We start from the raw sequence: 23,581 nt of genomic DNA on the forward strand, positions 1-23,581 counted from the left end.
TGAATCATCTAACTTTATTCAATTTAGAAACTGGCCTATCATTCATTATCTAATTTACACTAGTCACATACAATGTTTCCATGTCAGCACTATTATTTGGCAGTTACCTGCAACCTTAACTTCTAGAGGACGAAGATATTTAAAAATGGATAGAGTCATGAGGAGAACTTAGGACCAAATTCTAGTTCTAATCATGTTATTACACCATCATTCTAAATTGTACTTTAAATCCTGTTACATTAGTTGCTTTTAGGAGGGGGAAATGGATGGCTAGGGAAAGATGTGGGAGACCAGTCACTGGATATCCTTTAGAACCTTTTTTGTACCATGTGACTGCATCAAATACTGGAAAATTAAAAAATTAATGACAATAATTAAACAGCACTTAAATGCTCTGTACTTCAGCTTAATCAACCAAAATGACAATAATAATGGTCCTTACAGAAACTTATAAAAAACTACTGATGAGATTACAGTACACTAATCTAAAAAAAAATTACTTCTGCTTCCAAGTACTCCATTCCTTACCTAAATCAATATTACAAAATAAATGAAGTCCCAAAACCCCAAGTCTTTTTTTTCTGAAGTTAATATATTCCACAATGATGTAATAAATAACTTATTGCCTAGCAAAATTTGTTTGAGAGGAGAAAGAAAAGAAATAATAGAGGAGAGAAAATTGTTATCCTCATGTTACTTACTTGGTTCAGCAGAGATAAATGATTGGTTCCCTTCACTATGTTCACTTAAAACAGGTTTTTCTACTGTGTTCAATTCATTCTCATCCTTCTCGACCACAGGACAATTCCCCACAGTATCAGTAGAAATACAGCTCTCAAAAGTTTTAGTGGTTGAACATTCAGAGGTGATTTGGGGAGCAGCACTCAAAGCCAACTCCTGACTACAAAGTGAGGATAGTTTAGTAAAATCACTTTCTATGGGTTCAAGCATAATTTCTTCAAGCAGTTTTGGGTCCTCCTGATAGTTTTCACTTGACTTTTCCAACTCAGTGGATACTGTTGGGTCATTTTCTTGTTCTTTCTGGACATAAATAAATGCATACAAAAATTAGCATTTTTCAAATTTGGCTAACATAAAGAGTTTTTTTAAGTTTAAATTCCTAAAGAAGAGTATAGAAGTAAAAACATTGTATCATTTCTATAAATATAGGGGTAGAAAACTACTCAATTATACTACATTACTCTTGCCAGTGTCTCTCAAATATATAGAGTTTGGTCTGTCCAATCAGATGCCTAAACATTTTTCAAAAGGATGGGAAGGAGAAACTCCCATATTTACAAGTGGTTCAGAGGTCTTCCACAGTCTTGTCAACGTTAAATGAGAGGAATTTTTTTTACAGTTTTATTTTGCAAAAGAGGTCATTTGACATCATATGACTTTAGTAACAAAAAAGCAAAAAAATTAAAAACTTAAGAGGATAACAATATGAAAAATTATGAAAATCAATCACTGCCTTCACATCTCTATTACTGTATAAATATAAATCATGTTTATAATTATAACTCAAAGGCACAGCAAAGTCCTGAAATGCCTTGTGAATCAAAGGACTCAAAAAGCTGTCTCCTCATACTTTTATTGTTAACTGCATACTAAGTCTTTGAAAATAGGTAATGTATGCATTAACGTATGTATGGTAATTCTCTACAACAAATTCCCTAAACTCGGGAAAAAGAGATGTCTATAGAAATCGGAAGTAAATTACTACTGATAAAATAAGTCAGGTAATAACTTCACAGAGCAAATGAAAAAGCAATTGACTGGACAGTATGAATAGTATTTGGTTATAAGGGGAGGAAAAAAGCAAACAGGTCTGAAAGATATACATCAAACTACTAACTAAGGGCTGGTTATCGGAGGAGAAATACTTTTAACTGTTTTACTTGTTCATAATACAGTCAGCCCTCTGTATGCGCAGGTTCCACCAACCGCAAATGGTAAATATTTCCAGAAAAATAATTCCAGAAATTTACAAAAGGCCAAACTTGAATTTGCCATGCAGAGACAACTATTTACATAGCATTTACATTGTATTTATAGCCATTTACATATAATTTACATTGTATTAGTTATTATAAGTAATCTAGAGATGATTTAAAATATACAGGAAGATGTAGATTATATGCAAATATTACACCATTTTATATAAGGTATTTAAGCATCTAAGGATTTTGGTATGTGCAGGGTCCTGGAACCAATACTATGTAGATACTCAGTGATGACTGTATTTGAAATTTGTTCCCATAACTGTATTACTGCAAAAAAAAGTTGTATTTAAAGTATTTTTTAAAAAATAAACAGAATGAAAAAAATAGGCAAAGAAAAGAAAGAAATATGATGATAAAAGCAGAAAGCCAGGAGAACATTATTTGGCCACAGTCAATTCATTTTTATCATAGCACAAATTATTTCATATGACATCTAAATACCTCTACTTACTGTCTGTTCTGCTGACTTATACAAAGAAGTAGGATTAAGAGAACCAGGTAAATTACTTCTAAGCCTTTGTTTCCTCTTCCTGGAAATCAGAGTGGATTCCATTTTTGAATCAGAATTTGTATTATCCTTGTTTCTGCTCCCCTCTTCAAGATGATCACAACCTCTACTTCCCCTATTGAGGTCTTAAAAAAACAGAAGAGACATAAATATGGCCAAAAAGTAAAGAAAGAATCCCATTTAGAAGAGCTCAAATAAAATCATCAAAATGACTATACTACTTTCAAAGCTAGTTTTTTCATAGTCCACTGCTAAATTCTCATACTAACATGGATGAATATAAAGACATATCCCATTTTAAACTGCGTACACAAAGCAAATGTTCATTGTACAAAAAGTATAAGATATGGGAAATATATTAAAAGGTAGTATTCTTTAGCAACCAAAGCAAAGCAACCAAACCATGTTTTTCCTTTTCCCATAACTGCATTTTACTCTGATACAAAAAAAAAAGTCTTAATAAAATTTTGAAAGTTAGTCTCTTAAAAAGTTTTTTAAATTCACTGTGATTTTAGAAATTACAACTAATTTAGCAATTAGTTGTCCTTTTTAAATGTAAGTTTTATATATACATATTTTTTAAATGAAAAGGGACAATAATTTGAAAGAGTAGAGTATTGATCACTGCTCTTTTAAAAGGAACAAAAATACCTTTCCTCAGCAGGTGACTGTGATAAATAATTATTCATAAGGCTAACAATTTCCTTCACACTTTCTTTTTTAAAAAAAAATCAAGACCCTATAATTTTAAACCTCCAATAAATTTATTACCCTACAGAAAAGGAAGTACTCCCTTTTTTAAGTCAAAAAAGCATTATTTTGAAACCCATATCAAGTATTAACAAACCTGCTTAGTATTTCAGTTATCAAATATAAATATAAAAAATACATATATCAAATATATATATTTGATATATATATATCAAATATATATATAAAAAAATACCTTCCAAAAGGTTCTACCTAACTAACTGAGGGTTATCCTAACTAACTGCAGGTTATCCTGAATTATTTTGCTCTCTGAATCTACACCATACAAGTACCAACTCAGAGTTCACACAAAGCAAGTCCCAAAGCAGCTTGCTTGAATTCATAACTTAAAGTCTATGTAACACTGAATGGCCTGACCTCTCCATTCACTCAAAGTTCTTCAACACTATACACCTTCTCTTCAAACTATTCTTGCTCTTACTCTAGCTTTATAAACATCTAAAGACTAACATTCATAATTTCTCTTTGTCTTTGTTTAAAAGGCAGGCATGAGGACGGGACTGAGGGCAAAAACTCCAAGACTGTCAACAGTCTTCCAATTTCCAAAGACAACATTCTTAACTCCCTCCCCCCAGGAAAATAAACTACCCCCAAATTATCAACACAGTATTTTGAAAAGCACAATAAATTTTATTTGTAATTCTGTAAACTGTAAAGGTAGTCAAAGACAATTTCTACTTATAAATACCATATCAAGTTATAACTTCTAAACATAAATGCTACAGAAAAAACTGAAGAGGGATTACCTCAAGATGGCAAAGTAGAAGGACGCGAGTGCATCCCCTTTTTATGAAAACACCAAAATCACAACTAACTGCTGAACAACCAGGGACAAAAAAACGCTGGAACCTACCAAACACAGAATACACTACATCCAAAGACAAAGAGGAGGCCACAGCAAGATGGTAGGAGGGACGCAACAGCAATAAACTCAAATCCTATACCCGCCAAGTGGGCGACAGAAAGGTGGAAAACAATTATACTACAGAAGTTATCCCACAGGAGTGAAAGGTCCGAGCCCCACATCAGGCTTCCCAGCCTGGGGGTCCAACAACAGAAGAAGTCCCCAGAGAATCTAGTATTGAAGGCTAGTGGGGTTTGATCAAAGGATGTCCACAGGACTGGGAGAAACAGAAACTCCACTCTTGGAGAGCACACACAAAGTCTCGTGCACACCAGGACCCAGTGAAAAAAGGAGTGACGCCGTAAGAGACTGGGCCAGACCTCCCTGCTATTACTGAAGGGTCTCCTGTGGAGGCGGATGGTGGCTGGGGAAAAGGACACAGGAACCAACAGTTCTGGGAAGTACCCACTGGTGGAAGACCACCCACAGGCCGCCATTAGCCCTACTAAACAGCTTGTAGGCTCCAGTACTGGGTCACCTCAGGCCAAACAACCAAAAGGGTGAGAATCCAACCCCACCCATCATCAGACAAGTGCATTAAAGTTTTACTGAGGGCTAGGGGTAAGGTGGCGGAAGAATAAGACACGGAGATCACCTTTCTCCCCACAGATACATCAGAAATACATCTACACGTGGAACAACTCCTACAGAACACCTACAGAACGCTGGCAGGAGACCTCAGACCTCCCAAAAGGCAAGAAACTCCCCACGTACCTGGGTAGGGCAAAAGAAAAAAGAATAAAAAGGGACAAAAGAATAGGGACAGGACCTGCACAAGTGGGAAGGAGCTGTGAAGGAAGAAAGGTTTCCACACACTAGGAAGCCCCTTCGCGGACGGAGGCTGCAGGTGGAAGAGCGGGGAAACTTCGGACCCGCGGAGCAGAGCACAGCAACAGGGATGCGGAGGGCAAAGCGGAGAGATTCCCACACAGAGGATCGGTGCCGACCAGCATTCACCAGCCCGAGAGGCTTGTCTGCTCATCCACTAGGGCGAGCGGGGCTGGGAGCTGAGGCTCGGGCTTCAGTAGGAGCACAGGGAGAGGACTGGCGGCGTGAACACAGCCTGCAGGGGGTTAGTGCACCACTGCTAGACGGGAGGGAGTCGGGTAAAAGTCTGGACCTGCCGAAGAGGCAAGAGACTTTTTTTCCCTCTTTGTTTCCCGGTGCATGAGGAGAGGGGATTAAGAGCACTGCTTAAAGGAGCTCCAGAGATGGGCGTGAGCCGCATCTAACAGCGCGGACCCCAGAGACGCACATGAGACGCTAAGGCTGCGGCTGCCACAACCAAGAGGCCTGTGTGAGAGCACAGGTCACTCTCCACACCTCCCCTCCCGGGAGGCTGTGCAGCCCGCCACTGCCAGGGTCCCGGGATCCAGGGACAACTCCCCCGGGAGAACACACAGCGCATCTAAGGCTGGTTCAACGTCACGCCAGCCTCTGCCGCTGCAGGCTCACCCTGCATCCGTGACCCTCCCTCCCCCAAGCCTGAGTGAGCCACAGCCCCCGAATCAGCTGCTCTGTTAACCACATCCTGTCTGAGTGAAAAACAGACGCCCTCCGGCTACGTACACGCAGAGGGGGGCCAAATCCAAAGTTGAGCCCGGGAGCTATGCAAACAAAGAAGAGAAAGGGAAATGTCTCGCAGCAGCCTTAGCAGCAGTGGATTAAATCTCCACAATCAATTTGATGTACCCTGCATCTGTGGAATACATAAATAGAAAATGAATCATCCCGAATTGAGGAGGTGGACTTTGAGAGCACGATTTATTATTTTTTCCCCTTTTCCTCTTTTCGTGACCGTGTGGATGAAAGGCTCTTGGTGCTGCAGCCAGGACGCAGTGCTGTCCCTCTGAGGTGGGAGACCGAACTTCAGGACACTGGTCCACAAGAGACCTTCCAGCTCCATGTAATATCAAACAGCGAAAATCTCCCAGAGATCTCCATCTCAACACCAACACCCAGCTGCACTCAACGACCAGAAAGCTACAGTGCTGGACACCCTATGCCAAATAACTACCAAGACAGGAACACAACCCCACCCACTAGCAGAGAGGCTGCCTAAATTATAATAAGTCCACAGACACCCCAAAACACACCACAAAACGTAGACCTGCCCACCAGAAAGACAAGATCCAGCCTCATCCACCAGAACACAGGCACTAGTCCCCTCCACCAGGAAGCCTACACAACCCACTGAACCAACTGTAGCCACTGGGGACAGACACCAAAAACAACGGGAACTACGAACCTGCAGGCTGCAAAAAGGAGACCCCAAACACAGTAAGATAAGCAAAAGGAGAAGACAGAAAAACACACAGCAGATGAAGGAGCAAGATAAAAACCCACCAGACATAACAAATGAAGAGGAAATAAGCAGTCTACCTGAAAAATAATTCAGAATGATGATAGTAAAGATGATCCAAAATCTTGGAAATAGAATACAGAAAATACAAGAAACATTTAACAAGGACCTAGAAGAACTAAAGATGAAACAAGCAATGATGAACAACACAATAAATGAAATTAAAAATACTCTAGAAGGGATCAATAGCAGAATAACTGAGACAGAAGAATGGATAAGTGACCTGGAAGACAAAATAGTGGAAATAACTACTGCAGAGCAGAATAAAGAAAAAAGAATGAAAAGAACTGAGGACAGGCTCAGAGACCTCTGGGACAACATTAAATGCACCAACATTTGAATTATAGGGGTCCCAGAAGAAGAAGAGAAAAAGAAAGGGACTGAGAAAATATTTTAAGAGATTATAGTTAAAAACTTCCCTAATATGGGAAAGGAAATAGTTAATCAACTCCAAGAAGCACAGAGAGTCCCATACAGGATACATCCAAGGAGAAACACGCCAAGACATATATTAATCAAACTGTCAAAAATTAAATAAAAGAAAAAACATTAAAAGCAGCAAGGGAAAAATAACAAATAACACACAAGGGAATCCCCATAAGGTTAACAGCTGATCTCTCAGCAGAAACTCTGCAAGCCAGAAGGGAGTGGCAGGATATATTTAAAGTGATGAAGGAGAAAAACCTACAACCAAGATTACTCTACCCAGCAAGGATCTCATTCAGTTTTGATGGAGAAATTAAAACCTTTACAGACAAGCAAAAGCTGAGAGAGTTCAGCACCACCAAACCAGCTTTACAACAAATGCTAAAGGAACTTCTCTAGGCAAGGAACACAAGAGAAGGAAAAGACCTACAACAGCAAACCCAAAACAATTAAGAAAATGGGAATAGGAACATACATATCGATAATTACCTTAAATGTAAATGGATTAAATGCTCCCACCAAAACACACAGACTGGCTGAATGGATACAAAAACAAGACCCATATATATGCTGTCTACAAGAGACCCATTCAGACCTAGGGATACATACAGACTGAAAGTGAGGGGATGGAAAAAGATATTCCATGCAAATGGAAATCAACAGACAGCTGGAGTAGCAATTCTCATATCAGACAAAATCGACTTTAAAATAAAGACTATTACAAGAGACAAAGAAGGACACTACATAATGATCAAGGGATCGATCCAAGAAGAAGATATACCAATTGTAAATATTTATACACCCAACATAGTAGCACCACAATACATAAGGCAAATACCAACAGCCATAAAAGGGGAAATCGACAGTAACACATTCATAGTAGAGGACTTTAACACCCCACTTTCACCAATGGATGGATCATCCAAAATGAAATAAAATAAGGAAACACAAGCTTTAAATGATACATTAAACAACATGGAATTAATTGATATTTATAGGATATTCCATCCAAAAACAACAGAATACATATTTTTCTCAAGTGCTCATGGAACATTCTCCAGGATAAATCATAACTTGGGTCACAAATCAAGCCTTGGTAAATTTAAGAAAACTGAAATGTATCAAGTATCTTTTCCGACCACAACACGATAAGACGTGATCAATTAGAGGAAAAGATCTGTAAAAAATACAAACACACAGAGGCTAAACAATACACTACTTAATGACAAAGTGATCACTGAAGAAATCAAAGAGGAAATCAAAAAAAACCTAGAAACAAATGACAATGGAGACAAAACGAACCAAAACCTATGTGAGGCAGCAAAAGCAGTTCTAAGAGGGAAGGTTATAGCAATACAATCCTACCTTAAGAAACAGGAAACATCTCGAATAAACAACCTCACCTTGCACCTAAAGCAATGAGAGAAAGAAGAAGAAAAAAACCCCCAAAGTTAGCAGAAGGAAAGAAATCATAAAGACCAGATCAGAAATAAATTAAAAAGAAATGAAGGAAACGATAGCAAAGATCAATAAAACTAAAAGCTGGTTCTTTGAGAAGATAAACAAAATTGATAAACCATTAGCCAGACTCATCAAGATAAAAAGGGAGAAGACTCAAATCAATAGAATTAGAAATGAAAAAGGAGAAGTAACAACTGACACTGCAGAAATACAAAGGATCATGAGAGATTACTACAAGCAACTCTATACCAATAAAATGGACAACCTGGAAGAAATGAACAAATTCTTAGAAATGCACAACCTGCCAAGACTGAATCAGAAAGAAATAGAAAATATGAACAGACCAATCACAAGCACTGAAATTGAAACAGTGATTAAAAATCTTCCAACAAACAATAGCCCAGGACCAGATGGCTTCACGGGCGAATTGTATCAAACATTTAGACAAGAGCTAACACCTATCCTTCTCAAACTCTTCCAAAATATAGCATAGGGAAAAACACTCCCAAACTCATTCTACGAGGCCACCATCACCCTGATACCAAAACCAGACAAGGATGTCACAAGGAAAGAAAACTACAGGCCAATATCACTGATGAACATAGATGCAAAAATCCTCAACAAAATACTAGCAAACAGAATCCAACAGCACATTAAAAGGATCATACACCATGATATTCCCAGGAATGCAAGGATTCTTCAATATACGCAAATCAATCAACATGATACACCATATTAACAAACTGAAGGAGAAAAACCATATGATCATCTCAACAGATGCAGAGAAAGCTTTCGACAAAATTCAACACCCATTTATGATAAAAACCATCCAGAAAGTAGGCATAGAAGGAACTTTCCTCAACATAATAAAGGCCATATATGACAAACCCACAGCCAACATCATCCTCAATGGTGAAAAACTGAAACCATTTCCACTAAGATCAGGAACAAGACAAGGTTGCCCACTCTCACCACTCTTATTCAACATAGTTTTGGATGTATAAGCCACAGCAGTCAGAGAAGAAAAGGAAATAAAAGGAATCCAAATCAGGAAAGAAGAAGTAAAGCTGTCACTGTTGGCAGATGACATGATACTATACATAGAGAATCCTAAAGATGCCACCAGAAAACTACTAGAGGTAATCAATGAATTTGGTAAAGTAGCAGGATACAAAATTAATGCACAGAAATCTCTGGCGTTCCTATACACTAATGATGAAAAACCTGAAAGTGAAATTAAGAAAACGATCCCATTTACCACTGCAAGAAAAATAATAAAATTTCTGGGAATAAACCTACTGAAGGAGACAAAAGACCTGTATGCAGAAAATTATAAGACACTGATGAAAGAAATTAAAGATGATACAAATAGATGGAGAGATATACCATGTTCTTGGATTGGAAGAATCAACATTGTGAAAATGACTCTACTACCCAAAGCAATTTACAGATTCAATGCAATCCCTATCAAACTACCACTGGCATTTTTCACAGAACTAGAACAAAAAATTTCACAAGTTGTATGGAAACACAAAAGACTCGAAATAGCCAAAGCAATCTTGAGAATGAGAAACGGAGCTGGAGGAATCAGGCTCCTTGACTTCAGACTACACTACAAAGCTACAGTAATCAAGACAGTATGGTACTAGCACAAAAACAGAAATATAGATCAAGGGACCAGGATAGAAAGCCCAGAGATAAACCCACGCACATATGGTCACCTTATCTTTGATAAAGGAGGCAGGAATGTACAGTGGAGAAAGGACATCCTCTTCAATAAGTGCTGCTGGGGAAACTGGACAGGTACATGTAAAAGTATGAGATTAGATCACTCCCTAATACCATACACAAAAATAAGCTCAAAATGGATTGAAGACCTAAATGTAAGGCCAGAAACTATCAAACTCTTAGAGGAAAACATAGGCAGAACACTCTATGACATAAATCACAGCAAGATCCTTCTTGACCCACCTCCTAGAGAAATGGAAATAAAAACAAAAATAAACAAATGGGACCTAATCAAACTCAAAAGCTTTTGCACAGCAAAGGAAACCATAAACAAGACCAAAAGACAACCCTCAGAATGGGAGAAAATATTTGCAAATGAAGCAACTGACAAAGGATTAATCTCCAAAATTTACAAGCAGCTTATGCAGCTCAATAACAAAAAAACAAACAACCCAATCCAGAAATGGGCAGAAGACCTAAATAGACATTTCTCCAAAGAAGATATACAGTTCTCCAACAAACACATGAAAGAATGCTCAACATCATTAATCATTAGAGAAATGCAAATCAAAAGTACAATGAGATATCATCGCACACCAGTCAGAATGGCCATCATCAAAAAATCTAGAAACAATAAATGCTGGAGAGGGTGTGGAGAAAAGGGAACACTCTTGCACTGCTGGTGGGAATGTGAATTGGTACAGCCACTATGGAGAACAGTATGGAGGTTCCTTAAAAAACTACAGATAGAACTACATATGACCCAGCAATCCCACTACTGGGCATATAGCCTGAGAAAACCATAATTCAAAAAGAGTCATGTACCAAAATGTTCATTGCAGGTGTGTTTACAATAGCCAGGAGATGGAAGCAACCTCAGTGTCCATCATCAGATGAATGTATAAAGAAGATGTGGCACATATATACAATGGAATATACTCAGCCATAAAAAGAAACGAAATTGAGTTATTTGTAGTGAGGTGGATGGACCTAGAGTTTGTCATACAGAGTGAAGTAAGTCAGAAAGAGAAAGACAAATACCGTATGCTAACACATATACATGGAATCTAAGGGAAAAAAAAATGTCATGAAGAACCTAGGGGAATAAAGACACCGACCTACTAGAGAACGGACTTGAGGATATGGGGAGGGGGAAGGGTAAGCTGTGATAAAGTGACAGAGTGGCATAGACATATATACAGTACCAAATGTAAAATAGATAGCTAGTGGGAAGCAGCCGTATAGCACAGGGAGATCAGCTCGGTGCTTTGTGACCACCTAGAGGGGTGATATAGGGAGGGTGGGAGGGAGGGAGACGCAAGAGGGAAGAGATATGGGAACATATGTATATGTATAACTGATTCACTTTGTTATAAAGCAGAAACTAACACACCACTGTAAAGCAATTATACTCCAATAAAGATGTAAAAAAAAAAGCAAAAAGTTTTACTGAGCACAACCCTGCCCACCAGAAGGATGAGTCCCACCTCCACCCACCACCAGTCCCTCCCATCAGGAAGCTTGTCAAACCCTCTTAAATCGCCTCCCCCACCAGAGGGCAGACAGCAGAAGCAAGAAGAACTACAATCCTGCAGCCTGCCAAACGAAATCTACAATCACAGAAAATTAGACAAAATAAGGACTTCCCTGGTGGCGCAGTGGTTAAGAATCCACCTGCCAATGCAGGGGAACGGGTTCGAGCCCTGGTCTGGGAAGATCCCACATGCCACGAAGCAACTAAACCCGTGTGCCACAACTATTGAGCCTACACTTCGAGCCCATGAGCCACAACTACTGAGCCCGTATGCCAAAACTACTGAAACCCATATAGCTAGAGCCCATGCTCCGCAACAAGAGAAGCCACCGCAATGGGAAGCCCATGTACCACAACGAAGAGTAGCCCCCCTTCGCCCCAACTAGAAAAAGCCTGTGGGCAGCAACAAAGAATGAATGCAGCCATGAATAAATAAATACATAAATACATAAATAAATAAATTTATTTTTAAGAAAAATAAAGAAAGAAAATTAGACAAAATGAAATGGCAAAAGTATATTTCCCAGATGAAGGAACAAGATAAAACCCCAGAAAAACAACTGAAGTGGAGATAAAAAACCTTTCAGAAAAAGAATTCAGAATAATGATACTGAAGAAGATGCAGCATCAAGGAAAAAGAATGGAGGCAAGGATGGAGAAGATGCAAGAAATGTTTAACAAAGACATAGAAGAACTAAAGAACAAACAACAGAGGTGAACAATACAATAACTGAAATGAAAAATACACTAAAAGGAATCAATAGCAGAATAACTGAGGAGATAACAGAAGAACAAATAAGTGACCTGGAAGACAAAATGGTGGAAATCACTGCCGCAGAACAGAATAAAGAAAAAAGAATGAAAATAAATGACAGTCTAAGAGACCTCTGGGACAACATTAAACACACCAACATTCACATTATAGGGTTCCCAGAAGGAGAAGAGAGACAGAAAGGACCTGAGAAATAATTTGAAGAGATAATTGCTGAAAAATTCCCTAACATGGGAAAGGAAACATTCACCCAAGTCCAGGAAGAGCAGAGAGTCCCAGGCAGGATAAACCAAGAAGAAATACACTGAGACACATAGTAATCAAACTGAAAAGAATTAAAGATACAGAAAAAAATATTAAAAGTGACAAGGGAAAAATGAGAAGTAACATACAAGGGAACTCCCATAAGGTTATCAGCTGACTTTTCAGCTGAAACTCTACAGGCCAGAAGGGAGTGGCACGATATATTAAAAGTGATGAAAGGGAAGAACCTTCAACTAAGAATATTCTACCCAGCAAGACTCTCATTCAAAAGCTTCACAGACAAGCAAAAGCTAAAACAGTTCAGCACCACCAGACCAGCTTTGCAACAAATGCTAAAGAAACTTATCTAGGCAGGAAAGGGACCAGCAATTTAAAACAACCTTGTACATATATAGACTACTATATCAAAACCTCATGGGAATAACAAACCCAAAAACTACAATAGATACACTCACACACACACACAAAGAAAAAGAAAAAGCAACCCAACCACAACACTAAAGATGGTCATCCAACCAGAGGAAAAAAGAATAAGAGAGGAAGGGAAGAAAAAAGACCTACAAAAACAAACCCAAAACAATTAAGAAAATGGCAATAGGAACTTACATATCGATAATTACCTCAAATGTAAATGGATTAAATGCTCCAATCAAAAGACATAAAGACTGGCTGAATGGATACAAAAGCAAGACCCATACATATGCTGTCTGCAAGAGACCCACTTCAGACCTAGGGACACATACAGACTGAAAGTGAGAGGATGGAAAAAGGTATTTGATGCAAATGGAGATCAAAAGAAAGCTGCAGTAGCAATACTAATACTAGACAAAGTAGACTTTAAAATAAAGACTGTTAGGGGCTTCCCTGGTGGCGCAGTGGTTAAGAGTCTGCCTGGATGCAGGGGACACAGGTTCGTGCCCCGGTCCGGGAGGATCCCACATGCTGTGGAGTGGCTGGGCCCATGAGCCATGGCCACTGAGCCTGCGCATCTGGAGCCTGTGCTCCACAACGGGAGAGGCCACAACAGTGGAAGGCCCGTGTACCGCAAATAAATAAATAAATAAATAATAAATAAAGACTATTATAAGAGACAAAGAAGGACACTACATAATGATCAAGGGATCAACCCAAGAAGAAGATATAACAATTGTAAATATATATGCACCCAACATAGGAGCACCTCAAAATGTAAGGCAAATGCTAACAGCCATGAAAGGGAAAATGACAGTAACACAATAATACTGAGGACTTTAACACTCCACTTTCATCAATGGACACATCATCCAGACAGAAAATCAATAAGGAAATACAGGCCTTAAATGACACATTAGACCAGACGGACTTAACTGATATTTATAAAGCATTCTATCCAAAAGCAACAGAATACACATTCTTCTCATGTGCACATGGAATGTTCTCCAGGACTGACCACATGCTGGGCCACAGAGAGCCTTGGTAAATTTAAGAAAATTGAAATCATATCAAGCATCTTTTCTGACCACAACGCTATGAGATCAGAAGTAAATTACAAGACAAAAACTGTAGGGAATTCCCTGGTGGTGCCGTGGATAAGAACCCGCATGCCAATGCAAGGGACATGGGTTCCAGCCCTGGTCCAGGAAGATTCCACATGCTGCGGAGCAACTAAGCCCACATGCCACAACTACTGAGCCTGCACTCTAGAGCCCACGAGCCACAACTACTGAGCCTGGGTGCAACAACTACTAAAGCCCATGCACATAAAGCCTGTGCTCCACAACAAGAGAAGCCACTGCAAAGAGAAGCCCACACACCACAATGAAGAGTAGCCCCCGCTTGCCACAACTAGAGAAAGCCTGCGTGCAGCAACGAAAACCCAACACAGCCAAAAATAAATTAATTAATTAAAAAAGAAGAAAAAAGAAAAAAACTGTCAAAAACACAAACACATAGAGGCTAAACAATATGCTACTAAACAACCAATGGATCACTGACGAAATCAAAAAATACCTAGAGACAAATGAAAACAAAGCACAATGATCCAAAACCTATGGGATGCAGCAAAAGCAGTGCTAAGAAGGAAGTTTATAGCAATACAAGTTTACCTCAGGAAACAAGAAAAATCTCAAATGAACAACCTAACCTTACACCTAAAGCAACTGGAGAAAGAAGAACAAGCAAAACCTAAAGCTAGTAGAAGGAAAGAAATCATAAAGACCAGAGCAGAAATAAATGAAACAGAGACAAAGAAAACAATAGCAAAGATCAATGAAACTAAAAGCTGGTTCTTTGAGAAGATAAACAAAATTAATAAACCTTTAGCCAGACTCATCAAGAAAAAAAGGAGGATTCAAACCAATAAAATTAGAAATGAAAAAGGAGAAGTTACAACTGACACTACAGAAATACAAAGGATCATAAGATAGCATCTATAGGGCAATAAAATGGACAACCTGGAAGAAATGGACAAATTCTTAGAAAGGTACACTCTCCCAAGACAGAACCAGGAAGAAATAGAAATTATGAACAGACCAATCACAAGTAATGAAATTCAAACTGTGATTTTAAAACCCCCAACAAACAAAAGTTCAGGACCAGATGGCTTCACAGGTGAATTCTATTCAACATTTAGAGAAGAGCTAACAGCTATCCTTCTGAAATTGTTCCAAAAAATTGCAGAGGAAGGAAAACTCCCAAATTCATTATGTTACCAAAACTAGACAAAGATACTACAAAAAAAAAAAAAGAAAATTACAGGCCAACATCACTGATGAATATAGATGCAAAAATCCTCAACAGAATACTAGCAATCCAAATCCAACAACACATTAAAAGGATCATACACCATGATCAAGTGGGATTTATCCCAGGGATGGAAGGATTTTTCAATTCCTGCAAATCAGTCAATATGACACACCACATCAACAAATTGAAGAAAAAAAATCATATGATCATCTCAATAGATGGAGAAAAAGCTTTTGACAAAATTCAGCACCCATTTATGATAAAAAAGTGGGCATAGAGGGAACATACCTCAGCATAATAAAGGCCATATATGACAAACCTACAGCTAACATCATACTCAACAGTGAAAAAATAAAAGCATTTCCTCAAAGATCAGGAACAAGACAAGGATGTCCACTCTTGCCACTTTCAACATAGTTTTCAAAGTTCTAGCTACAGCAATCAGAGAAGAAAAAGAAATAAGAGGAATCCAAATTGGAAAAGAAGTTAGATTTTCAGTTTGCAGATGACATGATACTATACATAGAAAATCCTAACGACACTACCAGAAAACTACTAGAGCTCATCAATGAATTTGATAAAGTTGCAGGTTACAAAATTAATACACAAAAATCTGTTACATTTCTATACACTAACAACGAAAGATCAGAAAGAGAAATTCAAGAAACAATCCCATTTACCATCACATCAAAAAGAATAAAACACCTAGGAACAAACCTACCTAAGAAGACAAAAGACCTGTACTCCAAAAACTATAAGACACTGATGAAAGAAATCAAAGACAACATGAACAGATGGAAAGATATACCATGTCCCTGGACTGGAAGAATCAATATTGTCAAAATGATTATACTAACTAAGGCAATCTATAGATTCAATGCAATCCCTATCAAATTACCAATGGCATTTTTCACATAACTAGAACAAAAAAATCTTAAAATTTGTATGGAGACACAAAAGACCAAGAATAGCCAAAGCAATCTTGAGAAAGAAAAGTGGAGCTGGAGGAATCAGGCTCCCTGACCTCAGACTATACTACAAAGCTATAGTCATCAAAACAGTATGGTACTAGCACAAAAATAGAAATACAGATCAATGGAATAGGACAGAAAGCCCAGAAATAAACCCATGCACCTATGGTCAATTAATCCATGACAAAGGAGGCAAGACTACATAATGGAGGAAACACAGTCTCTTCAATAAATGGTGCTGGGAAAACTGGACAGCTACATGTTAAAAAAATTAAATTAGAATATTCTTTAACACCATACACACAAAAAAAAACTCAAAATGGATTAAAGACCTAAATGTGAGACTGGACACTATAAAAACTCTTAGAGGAAAACAAAGGATGAACACTCTCAGACATAAATCACAGCAGAGTAATGGAAATAAAAACAAAAATAAACAAATGAGACCTAATCAAACTCAAAAGTTTTTGCACAGCAAAGGAAACCAAAAACAAGACGAAAAGACAACCCTCAGAATGGGAGAAAATATTTGCACATGATGTGACCGACAAGAGATTAGACTCCAAAATTTACAAACAGCTCATGTGGCTTAATATCATCAAAACAAACAACCCAATCAAAAATGGGCAGAAAACCTAAATAGACATTTCTCCAAAGAAGACATACAGACAGGCAAGAGCCACATGAAAAGATGTTCAACATTGATAATTATTAGAGAAATGCAAATTAAAAGTACAATGAGATGTCATCTCACACCAGTCAGAATGGCAATCATGAAAAAATCCACAAACAATAAATGCTGGAGAGGGTGTGGAGAGAAGGGAACCCTCCTACACTATTGGTGTGAATGTAAATTGGTGCAGCCACTATGGCGACAGTATGGAAATTCCCTAAGAAGCCAAAAACAGAGCTACCATATAGTCCTGCAATCCCACTCCTGGGCATATACCCAGAGTAAAACATGGTCCAAAAGGATATATGTACCCCAATATTCATTACAGCGCTGTTTACAATAGCCAAGACACGGAAACAACCTAAATGTCCATCGACAGAAGAAAGGATAAAGAAGATGTGGTACATGTATGCAATGGAATACTACTCAGCCATTAAAAAGAATGAAGTAATTGCCATTCACAGCAACATGGATGGACCCAGAGACTGTCATACTGAGTGCAGTAAGTCAGACAGAGAAAGAGAAATATGGTATGATATCGCTTATATGCAGAATCTAAAAAAAAAAATAGTTACAAATGAACTTATTTACAGAACAGAAACAGACTCACAGACTTAGAGAACAAACTTATGGTTACCGGGGGAAGGGTGTGGGTCGGGGGACAGTTAGGGAGTGTGGGACTGACATGTACACACTGCTGTATTTAAAGTGGATAACCAACAAGGACCTACTGTACAGCACAGGGAACTCTCCTCAATATTCTGTAACAACCTAATTGGGAAAAGAATTTGAAAAATAATAGATACATGTATACGTATAACTGTATCACTTTGTTGCATACCTGAAACTAACACAACATTGTTAATCAACTATAATAAATATATAAAGCTGAAAGTTAAAAAAAAACTGATGAAAGAAATAGGGCTTGAAAAAAACCCTATTATACAGGAGTTTTCCTTCTAACAGTTTACTAATTGCACATCAGCCAAGACTATCACATTGGAAACAGGGATAAATTTATTAGGTAGAGCTAGACATTGTAAAAACAAGACTCTACCTGATAACAAATACAATTTTACTTGCAAATATTACTAGCATATAAAATTAAAGAGGTAACAAATTCTTATAAAAATAAGATGTTAAATATTTCCAATGTATTATATTCAAAAAAGCAAATGCTACAAGGCAAACTTAATGTACTACAAAAGAAAACTACATCTAGTGTGGGGAATATATCAATAACTGTGTAATATTTTTGTATGGTGACAGATCATAACTAGACTTATCGTGGTGATCATTTTGAAATGTATAGAAATGTTGAATTACTATGTCATGTAACAGGAACTAACATAATGCTGTAGGTCAATTATAATTCAAAAACAAAGAAACTCAGAAAAAGAGATAATATTTGCGGTTATCAGAGGCAGGGGGAGGCAGAATTGCAAGACGGCAGTCGACATATACAAACTTCCTGTTATAAGATAAATAAGTTCTAGGGATGTAATGTATAACATGATAAATACAATTAACACTGCTGTGTGTTATATAGGAAAGTTGTTAGGAGAGTAAATCCTAAGAGTTCTCATCACAAGGAAAATTTTTTTTCTATTTAATTCTGTATCTATATGAGAAGATGGATGTTCACTAAATTCATTGTGATAATCATTTCATGATGTAAATAAGTTAAATTCATTACGCTGTACACCTTAAACTTATACAGTGCTGTCAATTATATCTCAAAAAAACTGGAAGTTGACAATGGTATACCTGGGATTTAATTCAGAACTCTCATTAATTTATGGGCTCACGTTAAACAATTGGTATTAGACACAATTATCTATAGGATGAAAATACGGTGAGTTTCAATAAAGTTTCAATAGCTAATTTTCTTAAAAACACTTTACTTAAGAGGAGACCCTTCAGGGATACTAACAAACTATAAAGTGTTTCTTTTATCGTGCATTTTTTTCCCTGCTGTAAGTCTAAAATTCCACTGTGACTTTGAAGGAATACTGAAGGGCACAAATTAGAAAGCTTTTTATTTAACTATTCCTACTCTACCCAGGAAAGCAATGAAGGTTTAACAGTGTCTTGATAGTATCTGATTGAGGCCACTTGTACAAATATAAGCCCACTTACACTTTTATATTGTAATTAAAGATAATTATTTCTGAGAAAAGGACAATTTGTAAAAAAAAAAAAGTCTTTCATTATATGCAGGTAGTACCTAGTGACCAATTCAAAGATTATATCTACAGAGTCACAATACTTTAGAGATTGCCCTCATAAGAGTTGCAGCTGGTTTCTTGTATACATCAAAGATATCAGTCTAGTTTCCTTTTAGGTTTTCCTCCTCTATGAAAAAGACTATTTAAAATATGAAAACAGCTGTGTTCCAAATGAAGTACAAAGAATTTTTACACAGTGTCAGTGAAGGACCCCGTTTCTTGTGAATAATTTATAAAATCATTCAGAAAACAAAATACCTCAACTAGTTTGAAGCTATTAATAATCCAAGAGACCCTTGAAGATGTTAGTTTCACATTTGACTAATGTATAAATTTGTTTTGGTGAAAGCTTTTATAAATTATTTTACGATCTTTATAAGAAGAGACAAAAAGGAGAAAAGAAGTCAATTCATTAACCCGACAGGCAAGGAGGCCTACAGTGAATTTTCAGAAGTCTGGGATGTATTTACCTTTAAATTTGGGCTAATAGTGGCTTGTATTGGCATCCTCCTAGAGTCAAGAGAAATCCTAATGAATAAAGAATGTATTTCATAGTAGGAGGATAGACAGTGGGAAGCTAATAATAATAATCAAGTTAGCAGTAATATCACTTACTAGACATATCCATGGGAGTGACATTTAGAAAGAGTCAAACTAACATTATAACTTTATACCTGTATGCCCAGCCCCAACAAAAAAAAAAGAAAGAAAATAATAATATTCAAATTTAACTTCTGGATTTTGTAAACAAATCAGGAGATGTATACAAATGGTAAATTTAGCAATTTTCTTTGTGTCACTAAAAAATCTCTTTACTTTCATGTATAAAGTTAGTTAAAAAATATTATTAAAAATGCAACAGACAAAAATTCAATTGGCAACAGTTTTCTGAGGTTCACTAACCTTTAGGTTGAGTATCAGACATTACAAGTGAAATGCTATCATCATCTCTTCGCTTTTCTTTAGTGTGTGCAGCCTGCTTTGCGTAATTATTGTCTGTCTGACTTGGTTGTGAACTCCTGCAAAACAAAATAATATTATACTCAATTCTTCTGAACACAAATGAATTTAGAAGCCAGCTGACATATATTCACGATAAAAATAACAGGTTACAAATGGCATCCTATATAGCAGAGGATGTGATCTGAACAGTAAAAAGAATATTAAAATATGACTTGAGAAATAAGTTCTCATTCCTGTTCTACCTTTAAGTTCTCCATGCTTCTTTGGAAGGAAAAAAACAAGATAAGCACAACACAGAATTGTGCACATGCAAAATGAACAAAGAATAATACAAGTATTAAATACATCGAAGAGGTCTAAAAAGTAAAAATTCCACGAACACAAGTACATGATAATCACACTTATGTGTAATCAAAACATAAGTCAAAGGTAATTGTTAATATGTTTCAAGCATGGTTCACATATCAAAAGTTATGTACAAAATAAAGTTTGGGGCTTCCCTGGTGGCGCAGTGGTTGGGAGTCCGCCTGCCGATGCAGGGAACACGGGTTCGTGCCCCGGTCCGGGAAGATCCCACATGCCGCGCAGCGGCTGGGCCCATGAGCCATGGCCGCTGAGCCTGCGCGTCCGGAGCCTGTGCTCCGCAGCAGGAGAGGCCACAACAGTGAGAGGCCTGCGTACCGCAAAAAAATAAAAATAAAAAAAATTTTTAAAAAATAAAGTTTGGAGTGTAGTTACAAATTTTACCTACAGAGAAAATAATTTAAAATATAACCTACTGGTTAAATACATAAAATATAATACTGTGTGAAAAACAAGTTTGGGATGATGAGCATAATATCACTATTAATGAAAACATAATACAATAGTAGTAGGGGATTTCAATACCTCACCCCACTTTCAGTAATCATTAGGTCATCCAGACCACACACAAAAAAAAAATCAAAAAGGAAACATTGGATTGAACCGTAAACTTGACCAAATAGACCTGACATGCATTTATAAAACATAAACACAGAACATTCTCCATGATAAGTCACATGATAGGCCACAATGCGAGACTTAGCAAATTTAAGAAGACTAAAATCTACAAAATATCTTTCCCAACCAAACAGTATAAAATGAGAAATCAATAACAGGAGGAAAGCTGAAAAATTCACAAGTATATGGAGGTTAAACAATATGCTACTGAAAACCAACTGGCCAAAGAAAAAAATCAAAAGGAAGATCAAGAAATATCTTGAAACAAATGAAAATGTGAGCATAAAATGTCAAAATCTATGGAATGTTCTACAAGGGAAGTTAATAGCAATAAATGCCTACATTAAAAAACAAGAAAGAACTCCAATAAACAACCTCATTTTACACCTCTTGGAACTAGAAAAAGAACACATGAAGCCCAAACTAAGCACAAGGAAAGAAACAACAAAGATCAGAGCAGAAGTAAATAAAATAAAAATAAGAAAAACAACAGAAAAGATAAACAAAACTAAGAGCTAGTTTTTTCAAAAAATAAAGTTGACAAACCTTTAGCTAGACGAACCAAGAAAAAAAAGACTCAAATCAAAACAGATCATCAAGAGACTACAATAAGTAATTATATGCCAACAATATGGATAACCTAAGAGCTGGTTTTCTGGGGGCAAAAAACCTTTTGGCTAGACTAAAGGAAAAAAGAGAAGACTTGTAAATAAAATCATTACAACTGGTAGCACAGAAATATGAATATCATATGAATAAAATATGAATATCATAAGTGACTATTACAAACAATTGTACATCAAGTCATATAACCTAGAAGAAATGGACAAATATCTAGAAACATACAACCTACCAAACTGAATCATGAAGAAAAAGAAAATCTGAACAGATCAATAACAAGGAGACTGAATTAGTAATCAAAAACCTCCCAACACAGAGAAGCCCAGGACCAAATGGTTTCACTGGTAATTCTACCAAACAATTAAAGAAGAATTAATGACAATCCTTCTCAAACTCTTCCAAAAATTTTAAGAGGAGGGAACACTTCTATACTCATTTTGCAAGGCCATCACTACACTAATACCAAAGCCAGTTAAGAACACTACAGGAAAAGAAAACTATACACCAAAATACCCTTAATGCATAGAGATGCGAAAATTCTCATCAAAGTACTGGAAACCAAATTCCACAACACACGTTAAAAGGATCAAACACCATGAGCAAGTGCAACTTATTGCAGAGATGCAAGAATGGTACAACATCCAAAAATCAATGTGATAAACCACATTAATAAAATAAAAGATAAAATCATCTGATCCCTCAAAAGATGCAGAAAAAGCATTTGACAAAATTCAACAACGTTTCATGATAAAACCCTCAAAAACCTGGGTATAAAAGGAACATACCACAACATAATAAAGGCCAATGTCACAAACCCACAGCTAACATCATATTAAACAGTAAAAATTAAAAGCTTCACCTCTAAGATGAAGAACAAGACAAGGGTGCCCACTCTCACCACTCTTATTCAACGCAGTACTGGAAATCCTGGCTAGACAAATTAGACAAGAAAAAATAAATAAATAAAAGGCATCCAAATCAGAAAGGAAAAAGTAAAACTGTCATTATTTGCAGATGATATGATCTTATAGAAAGAAAACCCTAGAAAATCCAGCAAAAAACTGTGAGAATAAATGAATTCACTAAAGTTGCAGGATACAAAGTCAACACACTACAATCAGTTGCATTTCTATACACTAACAATGAACTATCTGAAAGAGAAATTAAGAAAAAATACCATTTATAACTATAGCAAAAAGAATAAAATTATACTTATGAATAAATATAACCTAGAAGAAGAAGAACCTGTACACTGAAAACTGTAAGATACTGATGAAAGAAACTGAAGACACAAATAAATGGGAAGATATTCTATACTCATGGATTGGAAAAATTAATTTTGTTAAAATGTTCATCCTACCCAAAGCAACCTACAGATTCAAAGCAATCCCTATCAACATTCTAATGGCCTTGTTCACAGAAATAGAACAGTCTTAAAATTTGTATGGAACTACTAAAGACCCCAAATAGCCAAAGCAATCTTGAGAAAGAAAAACAAAGCCAGAGGAATCACACTTCATGATTTCAAACTACATTACAAAACCACAGTAATCAAAACAATATACTATTGGCATAAAAACAGACACATAAATGAATGAAACAGAATAGAGAGCCAGAAATTAATCCATGCATATATGGTCAACTCCTGTATGATAAAGGCGCTAAGAATACACAATGGGAAAAG

At 36.9% G+C, this 23,581-nt stretch overlaps 1 protein-coding gene across 15 annotated transcripts in view; it reads right to left on the reverse strand.

Moving 5' to 3' along the window:
* Positions 1–23,581, reverse strand: part of SENP7 (SUMO specific peptidase 7) — a 170,879-nt gene that overhangs the window by 34,059 nt on the left and 113,239 nt on the right. For all 15 annotated transcript variants that reach the window (XM_082839378.1, XM_082839381.1, XM_082839373.1 and 12 more), the window contains 3 exons: positions 20,236–20,351; positions 2,458–2,639; positions 702–1,041 (listed from right to left, as the gene is read on the reverse strand). In XM_082839378.1, coding sequence (XP_082695504.1) covers positions 702–1,041; positions 2,458–2,639; positions 20,236–20,351 — 638 coding nt within the window. The remainder of the gene's footprint in view (positions 1–701; positions 1,042–2,457; positions 2,640–20,235; positions 20,352–23,581) is intronic.

This window comes from Leucopleurus acutus (assembly GCF_964270905.1).
Source record: "Leucopleurus acutus genome assembly, chromosome: 5".
In the NCBI taxonomy this organism is placed as follows: domain Eukaryota; kingdom Metazoa; phylum Chordata; class Mammalia; order Artiodactyla; family Delphinidae; genus Leucopleurus; species Leucopleurus acutus.